This window comes from Perognathus longimembris, chromosome 12, assembly GCF_023159225.1.
Source record: "Perognathus longimembris pacificus isolate PPM17 chromosome 12, ASM2315922v1, whole genome shotgun sequence".
In the NCBI taxonomy this organism is placed as follows: Eukaryota; Metazoa; Chordata; class Mammalia; order Rodentia; family Heteromyidae; genus Perognathus; species Perognathus longimembris.
In genome coordinates, this window is record NC_063172.1 from 13,401,393 (window position 1) to 13,421,512 (window position 20,120).

The 20,120-nt window shown below is 42.0% G+C and overlaps 1 protein-coding gene across 1 annotated transcript in view; it reads left to right on the plus strand.

Annotated features, from left to right (window-relative positions):
• The window catches only part of Derl1 (derlin 1), a 29,156-nt gene extending 12,964 nt beyond the window's left edge, over positions 1-16,192 (plus strand). The window contains exons 3-8 of the mRNA XM_048359174.1: positions 3,718-3,782; positions 4,944-4,970; positions 5,923-6,018; positions 8,370-8,422; positions 10,116-10,226; positions 14,420-16,192. Of these exons, the coding sequence (XP_048215131.1) occupies positions 3,718-3,782; positions 4,944-4,970; positions 5,923-6,018; positions 8,370-8,422; positions 10,116-10,226; positions 14,420-14,558 (491 nt within the window). The 3' untranslated portion in view covers positions 14,559-16,192. The remainder of the gene's footprint in view (positions 1-3,717; positions 3,783-4,943; positions 4,971-5,922; positions 6,019-8,369; positions 8,423-10,115; positions 10,227-14,419) is intronic.
• Positions 16,193-20,120: the final 3,928 nt, after the last annotated feature.

A 20,120-nucleotide genomic window follows, 5' to 3' on the forward strand; every position in this document is an offset into this window, starting at 1 on the left:
AAAAAGAAGAAGAAAACAAACTTTGTATTACTTAGTGCTGGGATACTGTATGGCTTCCTAGACTGTTACTTTTGAGAGCAGTGTAGCCCATTCCTTCAGTTTTTACAGAGGAAGAACAAGATTTTAGGAAGGGAAGTAGCTAGACTGAGGAACAGGCTCTGATGACCACCACCATGTTGGTGGTGGAGAGAGTGACTTTTTTTAAAAATTTAATTTATTTATTAATTGAACACAAATTTTTTTGACAAGGTGTTGTGCAAAAAGAGTACAGTTACATAGTAGGGCAGTGTGTACATTTCTTGTGATATCTTACGCTCTGTTTTTCTTTCGAGAGTGACTTTTTAAGTCTACTAGAATACGTGTTTTCCTTCTCCCTATATTTCTAGTCATATGTGGTAGTGGTTGATGACTTTCTTAGCTTTCTCCCTTCTGCTGGAATAACCTATCTCCTGCTTTCCCTTCCTGCCAGGAATTGATCCCAGGGTCTTGCTCATGCTAGGCAAGTAGGAAAAACTGAGCTATATTGCCAGTTCTTTAGTTAAATAAGCCTTTATTATGGAAAAATGCCAAACAGATAACAAAGTAGAGAAAAAGGTTAATGAGCCTTTTTAAAAATTGAGATCAAATTCCCATAATGTATAATATACTTTAACTATTTTGACGTGTACAATTCAGTAGTCTTTAATATATTCACATTGTTAAAACAACCATCACCACATTTGATTCCAGGATGTTTTCATTATTCTCCCAAAGATCCAGAGCACTTAGTTTTCTTTTCTTTTCTTTTCTTTTTAATTATTAAACTTTTTTCTTTATTGTCTAAGTGCGGTACAGAGGGGTTACAGATTCATATGTAAGGCAGTGAGTACATTTCTTTTTCAACTTGTTACCTCCTCCAGAGCACTTAATTTTCATTGTCATCCCTCCAACCCGCTTGACTCCCCCCTCCCATGCTCTACCAATCGCTAATCTACTTGGTGTGGATTTGCCTATTTGGGACATTTTGTATGGCAGTTTTGATTGGCTTCTTTCATCTAGCAGAAGAATCCGTTTTTAAGTTCTTCTACATAAGCATGTATTGGAACTTCATTCTTTTTTATTGCCAGAAAGATTACATAATGACATGTATAATACCATGTTTGGATTACTCATTGCTTGATGAGCACTTGACTTGGAATCTCTCTGTTTTTGGGTATTATAGATAATGTGCATGTGAACTTTAGGATAGAGAAGAATTTGAGGAATACTATATTTAACCTTCTTATTCTGCAGACAAGAAAACAATGGTCCAGAGCAGTGAACACATGTCACAAAGATAAGAAAGCTATTTGAGATTAGACAACTAGGATGGGAGCCAGGTTTATTCACCCTTTGGTCTTCTCAACTTCACTGTAATAGTCTCAAGTTAACATTTTGCCACAATGTTTGTCATCTGTATGTTTTCCTGGCTGGCTAAATTGTTAAATGTATAGTATTTAAGTTTTGTTTGTTTCAGAGGTTTCTGATTCAAATGGAAGACTATAATTGGATACTGGTTATAGTTGCTAGCATGCCAGGTAGTTTGGTATTATAGTTTATGTGATGACAATATCCTAAGTACTCAGTCTAAAGAATCCTTCAAAATCAAAGCCAACAGCCCATCAGAGAAGCACAGCCTTTTATTAAAATTCAGTTTTGTTGGACTCTGAGCTCTTACTCATCTCAGTGATCCTCCAGCATTAAATATTCTTTCCCTGGTTGAAGATGTCTTTGAATAATGAGAGAAATAAAAATGAGTAGGAATCCTTTTTCTTTTAGACACATCCTTTTGCCTTTCTGATAGTTTCAGGATTTTAAAAATTAATTAGCTGTATCATGTAATGGCGGGTGATGTAGAGAGATGAAAGAGAACTTTTAAGCTAGAGTGACCTCACACTCATGTAATATCTTTTCTCTGTATTTCTTAAAGTCATCAAGCTGAAGGTATTAGAAATCATCCTTAGAAGAGAAAGCTGGCAGTTTTTAAAAACTAATTTTATTGCTATTGTTTAGATGTTATACAGAGAGGTTGCCATTTTATAAGTAATCAGTATATACATTTTTCTTTTTTGGGACAGTGTCACCCCTTCCTTTGCTTACCTCCAGTTTGCCCCTCCTGTCCCTGCCCACAGTTAGGTAGTTTATTTTCCACATAGTGTATATTGAGTAGCATGGTTAAGATTTTGATTATTCTGTTTTTGATTATTCTGCCTACAAAGAAAGCTGAGCCTGGCCAATGGTGCAGTGGCAAGAAGACTAAGCTAGTAGGTAGACTGCTTCTAGCAGCCATGTAACCTTGGTCATCTGCAGAAAGGGCTCACCTCACAGATGCAGTGTGAGGAATGAGTCAGAGACTGAGGAAGGGCCTATACCCACTTCTCTCTCATCATTTTCCTCTGTTAGAATGGAGATTCCTCCTGAACTTGCTGTGTATCTCAGGTTGTCATCATCATCATCTCCAAGCATGGTAATGCTGGAGGAAACATAATGGTAGGCAAAACAGAAATGATTCCTTCTGACAAGAGTATGGCAGGGACTGAGAATATGGCCTGGTGGTAGCGTGCTTGGCTCGTATACATGAAGCCCTGGGTTCAATTCCTCAGCACCACATATATAGAAAGGGCCAGAAGTGGAGCTGCGAATATGGCCTAGTGGTAAAGTGCTAATCCTCATATACATGAAGCCTTGGGTTCGATTCTTCAGCACCACATATATAGAAAAAGCCGGAAGTGGCGCTGTGGCACAAGTGGTAGAGTGTTAGCCTTGAGCAAAAAGAAGCCAGGGTCAGTGCTCAGGCCCAGAGTTCAAGCCTCAGGACCAGCAAAAACAAAACCAAGAAATGTACCCACTGCCTTAGGTATGAAACTGTAACTCCTCTGTACATCACATTGACAATAAATAAATAATTTTTTTTAAAAAAGGGCCAGAAGTGGTGCTGTGGCTCAAGTGATAGAATGCTAGCCTTGAGCAAAAAGAAGCCAGGGACAGTGCTTAGGCCCTGAGTTCATGCCCCAGGACTGGCCAAAACAAAACAAACCAAACCAAACGTGTGGGAGATGGAATTGATTCAGTCCCTATATACCGAGTATGTCTATGCTGGGTGCTTGTAGCTCATGCCTGTAATCCTAGGAGGTAAGAGACAGGATTATAAAGCCTGTAATCTCAGGAGGCTGAGACCTAAGGATTGGGTTCAAAACCATCCCAGGCAGACAGATTCTTGAGACCCTTGATCTCTGGTTAACCAGCAAAAAAACCAAAACCCTAGAAATGACAGAATACTAGTGTTGAGCAAAAAAAGGTAGGAGAGAGTACAAAGATCTGAAAAAAGAGAGGAAAGGGCACTTATGGGTCATGAAAGAGCCTGTAGGAAAGACTAGTAGGTCATGAGGGAATTCAAGGGGACCTCACTGGTGTTTGGGATGGGGCTCGGGAGCTCTGGAATCGACTCCTCCTGTTGGGTCTTTTAGCCCATGGCAGGCAGAGTGTGTAACTTATTGGGGAATATAAATTAATCTTACATTAACTCAGGCGGCTGGTTCAGGGCTTCATTGGCATGCTATTTGAAAAAATTCACTTTCTTGAGGGGACTGGTTCCTAAACTCTTGTCATTTATTTTTCTCTAAAGTTTTAAAAAGTATTTCTCTCCATACTTTGCTCCAAAGTTCTGGACCATGACATTTGGCTTATTTTTATTCCTAGGAGCTTTTGATGGAAGGCCAGCAGACTATTTATTTATGCTTCTCTTTAACTGGATTTGCATCGTGGTATCCTTCAATATTATTTCAGCCTGAAATGAACCAGGTTTTTTTTTTTTTCTTCAAAATTTGGGGAAATAGAGTATTCTATAAAAGTTCAAATTACAGCATCTGCATATTTTTTATTTTAATGTATTACGTTAGTAATTAAGAACATTTTTTTTTTTAAAGCTGTAGTAACTCCTATAAGCTTTGAGTGCTAACACTCACTGGTGGCCCTGTGGGAGTTTTCCACATTTGGTTGGGTTTATTACTGTTTCCTTGTGTTGTTCTCAGTTCTCTGTGTTCTCATGGGTGACAGCTTGCTGAGTGAAGCATTGAGATTTTATGCCATGAGACAACTTTTGAAATCTGCAGCTCTTGTCACAAAATTTACAAGCAGCCTTATTTTCTGATTGTGTTGCTGTCTGTCTTTTGGGGTTCTTAGTAGTAGTGATTCAGTCCCTTTGTAAAATACCCTGGATGTGGTCCATCTGTGCTTTGTATCAACTGAGGGTGTTAGCACCCTTCCAACTGCAGGGTTCTTTTGGGTAGAGGAAGACAGCAGAAGGGACTTCCTGGCTCAAGTCCTGGCTGGTAAGCTCACAGTTGCTACTGGATTCAGCTTTTATTTCAACTTGGCCAGCAGCTAGAAAATGGAAGCCATTGGACTTCACCCATGCTGTATAGAGCCCTGAGTTGAGCAAAATCATTGTTGGAGAACCACAGACCTTACATTCTACTTGAAGGAGAAAGGCCGAAACAGTGATGAGGCTGGGGAAGAGGATAGAGGTCACTGACCCAGGCTTGGGGGGCTGTTAATTTCCACACCTTGTAGTAGGCTCTAATAGAATATTCATAATGAAGGTCATAGGACCTTTGTGTTCTAGGATGACTTAAGGAATCTGAACAACAAAAAAGAAGTACTTTCCCTTTAGAATAGTGCAGTGAAATTAATTTGTGAGGAAAATAAGCAGATCAGCCTCTGAGGTACTTCTTATTGGATCGTTAAAATATTTTAAATTTAGTTTAATTAAAAAATTTTAAGTAGTTGTACAAAGGGGTCTCAGTTCAACAAGTCAGAATATGAGTTGAAAGCATCTTGATCAGTGTCACCCCTTCTGTTGTTCCCCGCACCCCTTTCTCCAGTCCTGTCCATATTATATTGGATCTTTAACTTTATAAACCAAGATTACTGGCTTAGCAATGGATATGCAGGTAAGTGTGTCCCCCCCCCCTTTTTTTTTTTTGGCTAGTCCTGGGGCTTGGACTCGGGGCCTGAGCACTGTCCCTGGCTTCTTTTTGGCTAGCACTCTGCCACTTGAGCCACAGCGCCACTTCTGGCCATTTTCTGTATATGTGGTGCTGGGGAATTGAACCCAGGGCCTCATGTATACGAGGCAAGCACTCTTGCCACTAGGCCATATCCCCAGCCCAGGTAAGTGTCCCTTTAAACTTTATATATTTAATATGTTTTAGGTTTACAAGGAATAGCCTTCTGATAGATGTTGAAATCATATTAACTGGCTAAGTGTGTGTTATTCTGAAGGTCAAATGGTAGCTGTTGTTATTTTGAAGATCTTAAATCAGTTAAATGTTTGAAGCTCTTATGTGAGTTATATAAAGCATTGCTTTTCCTGCTTACTTCTGGCTTCTGTATTACGTTCAGACACCGAGAATAGCAGGAGTTGGGATTGGGAGTGTAGCATAGTGGCGAGTCTTGCTTCGCTGGACACCCATGTGGCCCTGGGCCCAATCTCTAGCAGTATAAGAGAGAAGAGGGGTGGGGGAGAGGGAGGAGGAGAGAGGGAGGAAGGGAGGGAGAGAGAGTACAGATAATGCAGTGGTTATGCAATATATTGTAGGCATGTGTGAGGGTATGTATTTCTTAAAAATTATGTGGTAAGTAAAGCCTACATTTTGCAAATAACAGCTTGACTTACACTTCTGAATCATTCTAAAATGTATTTTATTAAAGGATTTGTGGGATTCATTATGTGACAAATTAAATAATAGGATCATTCTATAGTTCTGCTCAGTTGTATTTCCTTTGGCCTTTTGAATACCCATGCAAGAATGTTTTTGGAGAGGCGAATCAGAGTAAATTCCTGCCAAGCCTTTGTTCTCCATGCTCCTGGAGCTTCGTTTGACATGTTGACTTCTTTTGCAGTTGCTGATGATTCCTCTGATCATGTCAGTACTGTATGTCTGGGCCCAGCTGAACAGAGACATGATTGTATCATTTTGGTTTGGAACACGATTTAAGGTACTTGGTGGGGAAGACTTGTCATTTGTTTTTGCAGCCCACAGATGTACTTTCTGACTCGTCCAGAAGAGGTCACCACAGAGCAGTGTACCATAGGCAAGCCCTTCACTCTGTAGTCCAGCTCTGAGCCAGCCATTGCCCCTGGCTGACCACTGTTGCTTCCCTGCCCCCTCCATACCTCAGGCTTCTGGAGGATATGTTCCTGAGTGATCTCATGTGTGGGGGTTAGAAAAACAGAAGGAAATATGCTTATCTGAAATCCTGACATTTAAAATCACTTCTTTCTTTCCCTTCCTTCCTTCCTTCCTTCCTTCCTTCCTTCCTTCCTTCCTTCCTTCCTTCCTTTCTTTCTTTCTTTCTTTCTTTCTTTCTTTCTTTCTCTCTTTCTTTCCCTCCTCCTCCTCCTCTTCCTCCTCCTCCCCCTCCCTCTCCCCCTCTTCTTCCCCCCTCCCCCTCCTCCTCCCCTCCTCCTCCTCTTCCTCCTCCTCGCCTGGCACTGTCCCTGGCTTCTTTTTGCTCAAGGCTAGCACTCTGCCACTTGAGCCACAGCACCACTTCTGGTCTTTTCTATATATGTGGTGCTTAGGAATCAAACCGAGGGCTTCATGTATATGAGGCAAGCACTCTTGCCACTAGGCCATATTCCCAGCTCCCCCTCCCCCCCTTCTTTTTGGCCTATCCTGAGGCTTAAACTCTCTGGGCCTGGCACTGTCCTGAGCTTTTCAGCTCAAGGCTAGCACTCTACTACTTGAGCCACAGCACCACTTCCAGTTTTCTGTTGGTTAATTGGAGATAAGAGTCTCATGGATTTTCCTGCCCTGGCTGGCTTTGAATTGCGATCCTCAGATCTCAGCCTCGCGAGTAGCTAGAAATACAGGCATGAGCCACTGGAACCTGGCCATGTTATGTTTTCAATATTTTAGCCCAAACAGATTTTTCTTCCTTAAACATTACCTGATCTCATAGTATTCTACCTGTTACACATTTCTCTTATTCTCTTCTTAATATATAAATACCCATTATGAGATGGAACATATTACTTCGCCTCTTCCTCCTTCTCCACCTGTTGTTGTTCTCCTCTTCTTCTTCCTCCTCCTTCTTCTTCTTTGTGTATTGAGGCTTATACTCAGGGCCTAGGTACTCAAGGCTGGCACTGTACCACTTGAACCATGCCTCCACTTTGGCTTTCTGGTAGTTAATTGGAGATAAGAATCTCATGGGTTTTCCTTTCCTGGGTTGGCTTTGAACTGCAGTCCTCAGATCTCAGCCTTCTGAGTAGCAAGGATTTTAGATGTGAGCGATCAGTATCCATCTTGAACATATTTTTGAGTTTCCTTCCTGGATTAGTCTTAGCTTTGGGCTTTCCTAGGATTTTGTGTTCCTTTTATGGTACATTTAACATTGTTTAACCTTAAAGCTACTTATGTATAATCTGCTAGTTTATGAAGTTTCTTAAAATACTCAACTTTTCGTATGGGGTTCAGATATTGAATCCATAATTTGGGAGAAAATTCGTTTAAGATATCAATGTGTAATGAGACACAAGGAAATTATTGGTAATAGTATACTGGTTTGAGTCTGTGATTCTATTGGGTTATATTTTTACAAGCATCCATGGGACATTGCATATTTAAAAAATTTTTAATTTGATTTTTATTTAAGTAGTTGTACAAAGCAGTTGCCATTCAACAAAGCAGTTCATGAATACAAGAAATCTTGATTAATATCACCCCTTTTTACCGTTTTCCCCATTGCTCTCAGGCCCACCTTTTCACTTAATTTTGTAGGGTGTACATTGAATTTTATGAGTACATTCCTTTCCCCCCAAATTTGTCAGGTCATGTGTTGCATCTGAACTCCGCCTTTGCACTTACAAGTGTACAAATAAGTGTGGCTTTAGTAGGAAGTTTTTGGGGTTTTTTTTGTTTTTGTTTTTGTTTTTTTTGGTTGGTTTTGGGGCTTGAACTTCGGGCCTCTGTGCTAGCCCTGAGCTTTTTTGCTTAAGGCAAGCACACTACCACTTTGAGCCACAGCTCCACTTCTGGTTTTCTGGTGGTTAATTGGAAGTAAGTGTCTCATGAACTTGGCTGCTGGGACTGGCTTTGAGCTACAATCCTCAGATCTCAGCCTCTTGAGTAGTTAGGATTACAGGGGTGAGCCTCCAGTGCCCCTGGCTTATATAGGAATTTCTAAGTACAGTAGAAATGATGCTAGGTTGATCTGTAAAATTTTGCAGTGGCCTTCCAAAAAATGTACATAAAGCTCTTGTCAGTATGTCTTTCCCCATTTCAGTCATCCGGCTGTATCCTCTTCAGGTGCAGCTGTTCACATTTGTGTGTATTTCTCCCTAGGCCTGTTATTTACCTTGGGTTATTCTTGGATTCAACTATATCATTGGAGGCTCGTAAGTGATATTCCATTTATTTAATTGGAGACCAATCCTTAGAAAACTTGGATTAATTATTATCTTCTTTCTCTAATCTTTTATAAACTTTATAAAGCTGTTCACTATTGAAGTCTTAGAACCTTATACTTAACAGAATAATTGCATTTTTATGTAATTGGTTAAATTACAGGGCCTTAGTCACCTATAATATTGGATGGTTGTAGTTGTTAGCTCATCATTAGACATAGAATGCTTCTATAATATGTATGTTTGAATAAACATGTACTTCTGGATTCATTGTCTATATCCATATACATAACTTGGCAAACACACACCTAATTTGTATCTGAGACTTAGTCTGTGTTAACATTAAAAAGCTATCTATGAAATTACTACATTTTGTGTTCTAAAGGCATTTCCAGAATGCTTTGGAAATTGCTCGGTAACACTGTGCTGTTTTGCAAGTTCTTATGTTGTTTTTTTTTTTTTTTTTTTTTGGTCTGTCCTGGAGCTTGAGCTCAGGGCCTGGGTGCTGTTCCTGACCCTTTTTGTGCTCAAGGCTAGTGTTCTACCAGTTGAGCCACAGCAACAGTTCTGGCCTTTTCTGAGTAGTTTATTGGAGAGAAGAGTCTCATGGACTTGCCTGCCTGGGCTGGTTTTGAACTATAGTCCTTATTAGACCTCAGCCTCCTGAGTAGCTAGGTTTACAGACAAGAGCCACTGGCGCCCGTCCGGCACTTTTGTAAATGTTGTAAGTAGTTTGATGGTACAAAAGTTTTGGTCAAGCAGGATTTAAGTTCTAGTCTCTTGGTTAGAATTAGACCTGAGACTTAGGAAATCTTTTTTTGTATCCAGTCAGTGTTAAAGCGAGAAGATGCAGCTATTCTAAGAGCCCTCACTTACTAGCACTACAAAATAGTTTTAAGAATCTAATAGAACCTGATGTTACAAGTTCTTCATATTTCTGATGTTTGCTCTGTATGATCCTGACTTCTTCTTCCAGTCAGTAGGGAGAAGTGAATGAATTGGTCAGACAGACTTGTTTTTAGAGTGTAGTCTGTTCAGAGCTTGCTCTCCCACCCACAAGGGCAGACTGAAGAGTCTGCAGGTGATGAACTGCCCTGGCAGGAGTCAGGTTACAGGTAAAGACAAGGGCATGTAATTGTAGCAGTGGATCTATGAAATCGTGTGGCCTTTAGCCCTGGGAAACCTGAAGTGGGTCATCATTTATTTTAGGATGCAGGGTGTGGGCCAGCTTTCCTAAGTAATCTCTGTGTTGTTTTGCACTGAGGATACATAGAGGCAAGAGAAGAAACAGAAGAGCTATTTACTCTCTGTCTTGCCATCACTTCCCTGCACTTGTACCCTGCGTGTGTTTGTCTCTGTTGTATAAATACAGCACAGAAGGAAGTCCGAAGTTTACTTTGCAGTTTCTCCATCTCCTGCAGTAGGTAGTAGCCAAAACAATGTTCTGAGGACAGCCAGAGGTTTGAGGGAGATAGCATAGGGACCATTGGCTTATCAGGCCTGATTTTTCCCTCTCTCTCAGAGTGTGTTTGTCACTCATACTATAAGAGGGCCGACTGTGAGCGGTCATACAGATGTAATGGGCTGCAATGCAGGATCTCTTCCTCATGCTAATAGTTCAAACTTGGTGTTTCGTACATTATTACTTGAGTGGCTTTACGCTAATTTGCTTCTCTGTTTGCAGGGTAATCAATGAGCTAATTGGAAATCTTGTTGGACATCTTTATTTCTTCCTAATGTTCAGATACCCAATGGACTTGGGAGGAAGGAATTTCCTATCTACACCTCAGTTTTTGTAAGTGTTTTCTCCCTCTCTGAATAGTCTTCATGTTGTCTGTAGTCTCTAGTTGGTTCACTACTCTATTTAAGGGCGACATGTGGGCGAGCCAAAGACTTAGCGTGGTCACACTGTTACAGAAGCCAGGCAGGGAAGCCACATGGGCGAAGCCCATGAGGTACCTGATGCAACTCCAGGGTGCTAAGCAGCAGGATGGGGCGGTGGCAGGCCTTTTCTTGGAAGATCCATTTACCCACGATGGCAGCTTAGGAAGGGCAAATGAGCTCATTGTTTGGCAGTTTAAAAATCTTACTGTTTTGATTTTTTTTTCTCAAATTTTTATTATCAAACTGATGTACAGAGAGGTTACAGTATCATACGTTGGGCATTGGATACATTTCTACTGTTTTGATTTTTTGAGACGGGGCCTTGCTATATATGTAGTCTAGTCTAGCTTTGAACTTGAAATCCTCCCAAGTGCTGGGATTACATACATCTACCGTCATGCCTGGGTTTGGATTTTGGAGACAAGAAATTTTGCAGGACTATTGAAAATTAAACTGACTTAAGTTGGCATAGGTCCAACCTTTTGGGAGTATGCTTGTTCTTTATCTGCTTTTTGAGATACTGGGAAAATTATTTAATAAAGCCTCCAAATGTGTAGAGTGAGGGGCTCTCCTGTGTCCCAGACTGCTGGGACATGGAGGTGGCATTTTCCTAATGTGAGGGGCGAGGGGGGGCTGGTGACAAGGCGAGAAGCAGTGCTCACACTCTTGAGCATGTACGTAGTGCGGCCATTCTGTCAGCCAAGCAAAAGGCTGTTCAGGAAGGGACCAGTTAAATCACCATCTGGATGTCACAGCCTGCCTGACAATCACGCCTAATAATCTCATGTCGGGGATATGCAATAATTGCTTACATCCAAAGTCTTAAAAAGCAAAAATCAACTCCTCCCAAAGTCACCCCTTTTGCCTCTTGCTCATTTTAATGTTTTGTAGTTCTGTCATTTTCCTAAGGGGTCATTGAAAGCAGTAAAACTGGAGTGGGTCCCCTCCCCTTCCTCTGTACATATTGATAGAAGACCTTTTCATTGTAGACTAGAAAATACTGTGTTAGGTGTGTGTGTGTGGGGGGGGGTTAAATTTAAGAGAGTAAAAAGAAACTTGTTTCTCTTCTGAGCCTCGATTTGCCTTCAGACTGAAAAAAACAAAACAAAAGACAAATGACCAATATGCTTTCTAATTATCCAAGGTTATGATAACAGCAGGCTTGGGTTTCTGATCTCCGGTTATCGAGTAGAATGGCAGATGCACCAGCTGACAAAAGCCTGTGCTTTGGAGGCTCCCCAACAGTTATTTTACTTGAAGTGGCTATTTTCTGACTTAACAGCTCGTAGATATTCCTCAGTTGTGGCCAGCAGTGCCCAGGATCTCGTGGCAGAATCAGCAGCCCCCTGGAGCCTGCCTCCCACTTGAGCTCTCTCTGTTGCTGGAAGCCCTTCTGTGAAGATTTGCATAAAGATCAGATGACAAAATGTAGCTCCTTGCAAAAGCAGTAACTGCTTTGAAATTACCATAAATTTTTGTTGATTATGTATAATTGGGTATCTTTTTATACTAATTACTTGCATTTAATTTCACTATCCGCTTAAGCAATGGAGCTGGCTTCTGTATTGTCTTAGAGTAAGTAGCAAAGTAAGATAACCACAGTACTGCCTTTTCCACTTTTTTATTATGTACTTTGGAGAAATATTATTGTATGAGTAGTCATAGAGATTGGTCATTCAGTGTGTGGATTTAGTGATACAGCTGCTTTTAAAACATTTTTTGGAGACAATAGCCCAGGCTGATAAAGAACTTGATCCTCACCTACGTCAGTGTCCTGAGTGCTGGGATTACAGATGTGCATTGCCATGCATGGCTTTATATTCATTTAAGAGAGAAGAGGTGGTTGTGGAGTTCTAAGGTGATTGGTATTCTCCATTCCATTTATAAAAGTAGTTATATTTTCTTTCATATAGTCAATTTTGTTTAAAAGAGTACAGTCATGATGGTACATGCCTGTAATCCCAACTGCTTAAGAGGCAGAGATAAGAGGATTGTGGTTCTAGGCCTGTCCACACAGAAGTTAGAAGGGTCCTGTGTCAGAAACAAACAGGGCCAGGTAGCACATACCCATGGTCCCAGCTACTCTGGAAAAGAATAAAAATTGAGGCCAGTTGAGACAAAAGTGTAAAACCTTACCCTAAAACAAAACAAAACAAAACAAAAAACAAAAAGGATTACAGACATGGTTCACATGGTAGAACACTTGAGACCCTTTCAGTTCCAGTAACATAAAAAGAAAAGGCTCGTAAGGGAAAGGAAAGAGCATGAAGGTTTCAGGCTGTAGAAGCAGATGAGGACTCTGCTCACCGCTGCTGTCTTCCTCTATTCTACTCAGGAGGTATGGAATGTACCAAGGAGTACAGTGTGTCAGCTTCAGCTGGGCAGCCGGAATTAGGTTCCACTCCTGTCACTTTTGAAGGACTTTAACTTAGTCTTGCCTCAGCTTGCTTTTAAAAAACAGGGGTACTAGCTGGGTGCTAGGGCACATACCTGTAAATCCAGCTACTCTAGAGGCTGAGGTTCTCAAGTGCAAGGCCAGCCTGGGCAACTTTAGCAAGGAAAACCCTGTCTCATGACAAACCCCCCCCCCCCCCCGCCCCACACACCCACACACACTTGCCTAGTGCCTTTGGGGCTCTCATAGAAAAAAGTGGGGCTGTGAGAGTAGTGTCCTGATCATAGGATTGCTGTGGGGATCAGATGAGTCTGCACAGGCAGTACCTGGGATCAGTAACTAACTGCATGTTGAATGAGAAGGTCACACAGTAGGTGCTCATCAGGCTGAGGTGTGGAAAGTCACCTGACATGATGAACTCTTGAGTGCTTCAAAGTATTTTTATTGTTATTATAAAAGTAATGCACAGTGATTATAGTTGCTTATGTCAGGTAATGAGTACTTTTTTTTTTTTTTTTTGACAAAGCCACTCCTTCCCCTCTCTCCAGAATACTTTTTTGTTTTGTTTTTTTTTTGGCCAGTCCTGAGCTTGGACTCAGGGCCTGAGCACTGTCCCTGGCTTCTTTTTGCTCAAGGCTAGCACTCTGCCACTTGAGCCACAGCGCCCCTTCTGGCCATTTTCTATATATGTGGTGCTGGGGAATCGAACCCAGGCTTCATGTACACGAGGCAAGCACTCTTGCCACTAGGCCATATTCCCAGCCCCTCCAGAATACTTTTTAAGTTAATTCATTCAGTACCAGAACTGAGGCTTGAACTTGGGGCCTTGTGCTCTTTTTCAGTGCTTTGGTTCACAGCTGGCATACTGCCACTTGAGCCATACCTCTACTTCCCTGAGACTGGTTTAACCAGGGGTATCATTTCTTACTCTCTTCCTTCAAGCAAACTATCATAGGCTTAAATGCATTTTAATTTACTTGTAATTAGGCAAGGAAGGGAAATAGTTGGAATGTACTATTGAGAGCATTAGACTTAGGTTTAAATTTGCTTCACTGTTCTAAGACTTCAATTTATTGATTTGTGCAACGAGGAATCAAATCCTGTAACTTTTTTCAACTTCAGCTTTCCCACCATATGTGAGATGGGAAGGAAGATGATGAGTAAACTTTAAAAACGCCCAACACACACACACACACACACACACACACACACACACACGCATGCATGCATGCGCACACACACCCCCTTCTCTACTTTCATACTCCCTTTATGGACGCAACTGAGAGGCAGGAGGATAGTTTAAGGCTAGCAGTCTGTGGATTTATCCTCTGAAAGTGAATTTATTTTGTATTCCTTGATTCAGTTTGGTCCATGTTTAGATACATTAAGTTGCTTTTGGTCGTTCATTCTGGCTGTTGGTTGTGGGTGTAATCTTTTTGTTTCCATACTGTTCTGCATGAATTGCTTTCATAATCAGTAAAAAAATGTTGAGAGCGTGAATTTAACTGAAGGCTTGATAAAGTTAAGGCGCAGGAAAAGCAAGTGCCATCTGTGGAGGGGGTATTGCACTAAGTATTCTGAAAAAGTAGAGCTAAGTAAGACATCGCGTCCCTGGCCTCCTTCAACATGACAGATGCATTGGGAACATCTAGGGGGAGGAAATGGTGTGAAAGTGACCTTGTGCCCTTACTTCCCCTTCTGTGCTCCAGGTACCGTTGGCTGCCCAGCCGAAGAGGAGGGGTGTCAGGATTCGGTGTACCCCCTGCTAGCATGAGGCGAGCCGCTGATCAAGATGGAGGAGGCAGGAGACACAACTGGGGCCAGGGCTTTCGGCTTGGAGACCAGTGAGGAGCAGCCTCTGGCCTGCGTGCCAGGCGCTCCACTCAGACGATGGTTCCTGCCAGTGCTGGGTTGCCTAGCGACGAGTCCTCCTGCCACTCTTGGACCTGACCCACACTGAATGTAGTCTTTCAGTATGAGACAAAATCCTTTTTAAGTCCTGAAGGAAAATACAAGTGTTCCTCAAGTTTCACGATTCTCATTCAAGTCCTTACTGCTATGAAGAACAAATATCAATCATCCAAATTTCAAAACTGACTTTTTTTTTTTTTTTTTGGTGTTTTCTCTTCTTCCCTTTCCATCTGAATAATGGGTTTTTAGCAGTTCCTCATCTGCTGCCACCAAGCTGGGCATCTGGGCTTGGGTTACCGAAGCCTATTGAAGGAGTCTTTCCTCCTCTTGCACACATGCCTTCTTCCTTTTCCCAGCTTCCAGAGATGCACCTAGGGGGAGGTGCCCATCAAATGGTTCTGCCTTTGACAAACTCCCACTTCCTGACTTGCCAAAGCTTGATCAGAGAGAACATACACAGTTGCTTTCCCCATTGAGTGGCAGCACCGTAGCAGGGGAGAAGACTGAAGCAATGGAAGACGTGATTGTGTCCACCTGACTGCAGTGGCCACCATTAGCCACATCATCAGATTTTTTTTTTTTATATAACCAAAAGAAGCACCATTGAGTCAGTGAGTGCCTGGTCAGTCATTGATGAGATCCAAGGGTTGTTGCTAGGCGTTTTTTCCCCCCCCTTTCCCTGAATGATGGGAAGTAGCGGAGTTGCTTCTGAAGCAGAGGTTAGGTTGAAACCATGGGGGACATGCCCCTCGGTGCTTCCTGGGCAGGGAGGGCACACTGGCTTGTGTACCCAGAGAAGTTGGGTTGGGTTGGGAGATCACCGAGATCACATTGGCCCCAGAGAGAGGCCCCTGTTCGTGGATGTGTGTGCAGTTTAGTAGGTGGAGAGAGGAACCTCAGACCTCATTGACATTTTTTCCTTGATACCCTCCCCCCCTCACTTTTTTTTTTTGTCAAGCGTTAATTGTGAGGGAAGTACAGTTCTTTTATATGTGGCTGAGTTTTAAAAGCTAATCTAGGCACAGCTGAGTGAATCACACATAATTGGGGGTTGTAATGGCTTTAGAATCATTTGCATCTAAAGGTCTATTATAATTTTGAGTCATGAATGTACATTGCTTTGCAAATCGGACCAGCTTAAATACCCACAACTCCCTTTTCATAGGTGGGCTCTTTCCATCAGAGCTCAGCTCATCTCCAAATAAAGTTTTTGAAGGCTACAGTGTTTCACACCGTTACTCTATGCTTCATTCTGAAAGCTGACTGCTGGGAGCCGTTGGGAGTAGCTCTCATACTTGAGTAGGTCTTGAGCGTTTTGGTCATTTCTTTTTCAGGAATTGCGCTCTAACAGGATGACTGTCCTTTCCCCTTTATTAAACTGTGATGTGTGTTATTCTGGGAAATGGGAGTTTGAAAAGAGCTCCTTGCTTTTAGTGAAGTTTGTGTGGATCTCTTCATATTTAATTTGTATGGTAAAATAGGAGGTGAGGATTGTCTGAACCTAAATTGTCATGTTCCCCTGTTGACCTGCAGCTTTAATAAAATGTACTTGTAAAATTCTAGAAGCCATACTTCCTGTTACATTCCATGTGTGCTCATGCTGAATAGTAGAAGGCTCTGTGTGAAGAGGATTCTAATGGTAAGTGCTTTTATCAGTCTGACTGCTCGAGAAGTTGTTCCCCCTCATTGGTGAAACTTGCACATTAGTGTATAACTTGGCAGGATGCTGGTGACTCACATCAGTAATCCTTGCTACTCATTACTCAGGAGACAAATCTAAGGATCACAGTTCAAAACCAGCCAGGGCAGCAAAGTCCATGAGATTCTTATCTCCAGTTAACCACCAAAAATGCAGAAGTGGAGCTGTGGATCAGTGGTAGAGCAGTAGCCTTGAACAAAAAAGTCAGGGATAGTGCTCAGGCCCTGAGTTCAAAAAGTGTAACTTGAAGGTTGAGTATCTATATCTCTGCTGTCTTGGCCCTTAGGTGTTACATAATCCATGTCATCAATCCTCTGAGCATTTACATAGTCAATTTTTACTGTTCTGAGGAACACAGTGGACTTGTACATGGTTTTATATACATGTTGGAGAATGGATGTAGGATTTGAGGGGTTTTCACTTTAATGACTTGGGATGTTCTTGAATTTTGGGATAGGAGTTACCTGACACTAGTAGGATCCTTGGCTTTCCTAGTGCTTTTATTTCCCCCATGGTTCTTTTGGAAACTATAAAATTAATTTATCCCTTTCTCATATCAGAGCCAGAAAAATGTGCCATTCCCGAGCTGCTTTTGTCTTGAGCATGAGCCATCCAGGTCTGTATCCCAAGGCAGAACAATGAGAAGAGGCAGAGCTCTGCTTCCCTTTTCTTCCTGTTTACTGTGGAAATACTGGAACAATTGGAGGAAAGAATTTGCACATTGCCACTATCATGGTCTAAGCTGCCTTTTCAACACCATCTAATGACAGGCAGTATTGCACTTGCCAATATTTTTGTTCATTGCAGGCTGCTGGTTGACAATCCTCCCTCTTGTACATTTTTAGTAGCACTGAGTCACAGGCTTTAGCCCTTGGGAAATTCCTCTTCGTGGAGTTTCACTGCTGCTTTAGAAGGCTGGGCTGTGCTCATGTGTTTGTAAGGCAGTTTACTCAATGGCTTTCTAGTAGTAGCTGTGGAAGGCTGGGATTGGAGTTGATGGTACCATGTCCTGCAGTTCCTTTATGTGTGTGATTTAAGGCCAGGGCATTTCATCCTCTCGGTTCTGTTCTTCCTCCTATTGGGATATTAGTACTCTTCCATTAGGATTCCTTTAGGCTTCTGTGGCTTTCCCAGTCTATCTGTATGGAAGAATTGTTTGGTCCTATTTTTTCGACAAGGTTTTTTTGGCTAGTCCAGCTGGCCTTGAACTCCAAATCCTGCATAAGCTGAGGATTTGCTGAGATTACATGGAAACCATCACCACACCCAGCTCACTTGGAACTTTGAAAACATGAAAATACCTTGCATCATTCTCAGTGTTAAAAGTTTCCAGTGATTCTGATACTCAACCGGATTTGGGAATCCATGTGTAAGCCAACTTGTATTATTTTCCAGAAACGGGATTGTAGAGCTCACTGAGATTAAGTCACTTAAGTAGCTAGAAGGCACTGAGAATAGACCTTCGGTGTCACTTTTCAGCTGTGAAGGCAACCAGCAATGCCAGCAGGACGTCATCACGTCAGGGTGTGCACTTTCTATTGAGGCAGTCACATTGGCTCTCTGTGGGCACGGTACCTATTTGTTGAGTAAGAGAACACAGTGTTCGTGTAATTTGGCGAGCTGTCACAAATGTTAAAAACTTGCTCTGGACACAGGAGCTTGGTCCTGACAGATTGGTGGACAAATCCTGGCTGAGATGGAGAAATCCAACCATTCTAGTTGGAGGAAGAGGCAAGAATGGCAACAAGAACAGGTTTTGGGCATTGAGGACAGTGGCTGGCTGGCTGGCTGGGCTGAGTACAGGGAGCGGAGAGAACAGGTTAGAAAGACGTGGGGCCTTAATCTTCACAAACTGGCTGTTGGGCTTGTATCTAAAAAGTAACCATGTACAGTGTAGATGGGGGAAGGCTGGGGCGAAGAGTGGCTGAAGACAAGTGAGTTTTGGGTTGGTTGCTGTGGTGTGGGTTATAGTAAGAGCCTGCCCCATGGCATTGGGGCCTGAGCTGGGTTGGAGGGAGGGAGGGGCCTCCGAGAGAATTGCTGGACCTTGGTGGGGAAATACGTGAATAAATAAATGAATGGGCTTCCGTTGGACATCAAGATTCAGTGTACTAATATTAAGACAGGTAAAAGCTATTTAATGAGTATTGTTGGTGCAGAACATTGTAGGTCATTTGCTGGTAGAGTAGCCAAAAAAATTGAGCCACTGTAAATATGCTTCTATGGAAAAATAATTGGTGAATTTCAAACCCATCAATTTGAAATTGAACATTTAGAACATAATCTTTTACGGAAACTGGACAGCTGTACAGAAGGCCCCAGAGAAGGCCAGTCAATTGTCTTGATGCTGAGCACCATCCCTCATATTCTAGCTTACACACGTTTCATCTAGGAGAATCCATTTCACCTGACCCACTGTGTCCTGGTCTCTGGGGACATCACACTATTTGTTTACAGTCTCTCCTGTGGTCTGTAATCATCAAGACTGACACCATATTCACAGGCTTTATTTTTTTATTTTTGTGCTGGTCCTAAGGCTTAAACTCGAGGCCTGGATGCTGTCCCTGAGTTTTTTTTTCATCAAAACTAGTGCCATATCACTTGAGGTACAGCTTCACTTCTAGATTTTTTGCTAGTTAATTGGAGACCAGAGTCTTACGGACTTCCTTGCTTGGGCTTGTTCTGAACCTTGATCTTCAGATCTCAGCCTTCTAAGTAGTTAGGATAACAGGGGTGCGCCGTTGACGCCCAGCCACGGGGGAAAAAAAGCAAAGATAGAAACATAGACACAGATATATTATTTTTTTTCTTGTTTTTGCACTGAACTGAAACAGACTGGGTAATAAGTTGGATAGGAATTTGGAGTTCTTGGGGAGAGCTAATGGCCTGGTCTCTTAGGAGTATTAAAGGACTTGCTTGTTCAAGTAAGGGAATCATACTCACTTTAAACAGGATATTAAAAGAGATTGGAGATAATGAGAAGAATAGGCTCAAAATTAAAATACTTTGTGAAAGAAGGCAGCAACACAGCCTTTTTCTACGATGTTAGTATTTGCTAATGAGTATACTCAGGCCTATTGGGGCAAAAGGAGACTTGGTACAGACTGAAGGCAGGCAAGAGCATAGGTGGAGAGAGTACTTGGAAGAATACATTTAGCTTTCTCTCCCCTGATGGTTTCCCGTGATCTGTACAAATGTTCTTGTGTTTAGAAGGAAACATCTGCCGTGCCATGAGGACTCCAAGACCCTCAGAGAAGTTCAGAAGAACGGAATTTAGACATGAGGTGTTAGGATTGCTTCATCAGTGTCTTTAGAGCTTTGTCAATTGAAGGTGTCACCTGACCCAGGTGAATCTGATGTCTACTCTCAGAATGTGGGCCTTTTCCTGAGGGCTGGCACTAATAAGCAAGTGTCTTTGTTAACTAATGAGATTGTAGCTGTCTTGATATACAAGTAGTATACCCAGTAAGGACATAAAATCCAACTGTACTCATAGTTTGTGTTTCTCCTCTGGACATATCCAGGCCCCTTATTGGAGACAACAGGTTTGGATTTGTCATAATCGTCGTTAAGCAGGGTACATTGCTTGAAAAGGTCTAAGCTAAGCCAAAAATGAGTTTATTGGAAGGATGTACAGTAGCCACCAATTTAAAAAAATGTTAGGATTCCCACATGGAAAATGGTCCAAATATGTCCTAGTGGTAAAGTGCTTGCCTCATACACATGAAGACCTGTGTTTGATTCCTCAGCACCACATATATAGAAAAAGCCAGAAGTGGCTCTGTGGCTCAAGTGGTAGA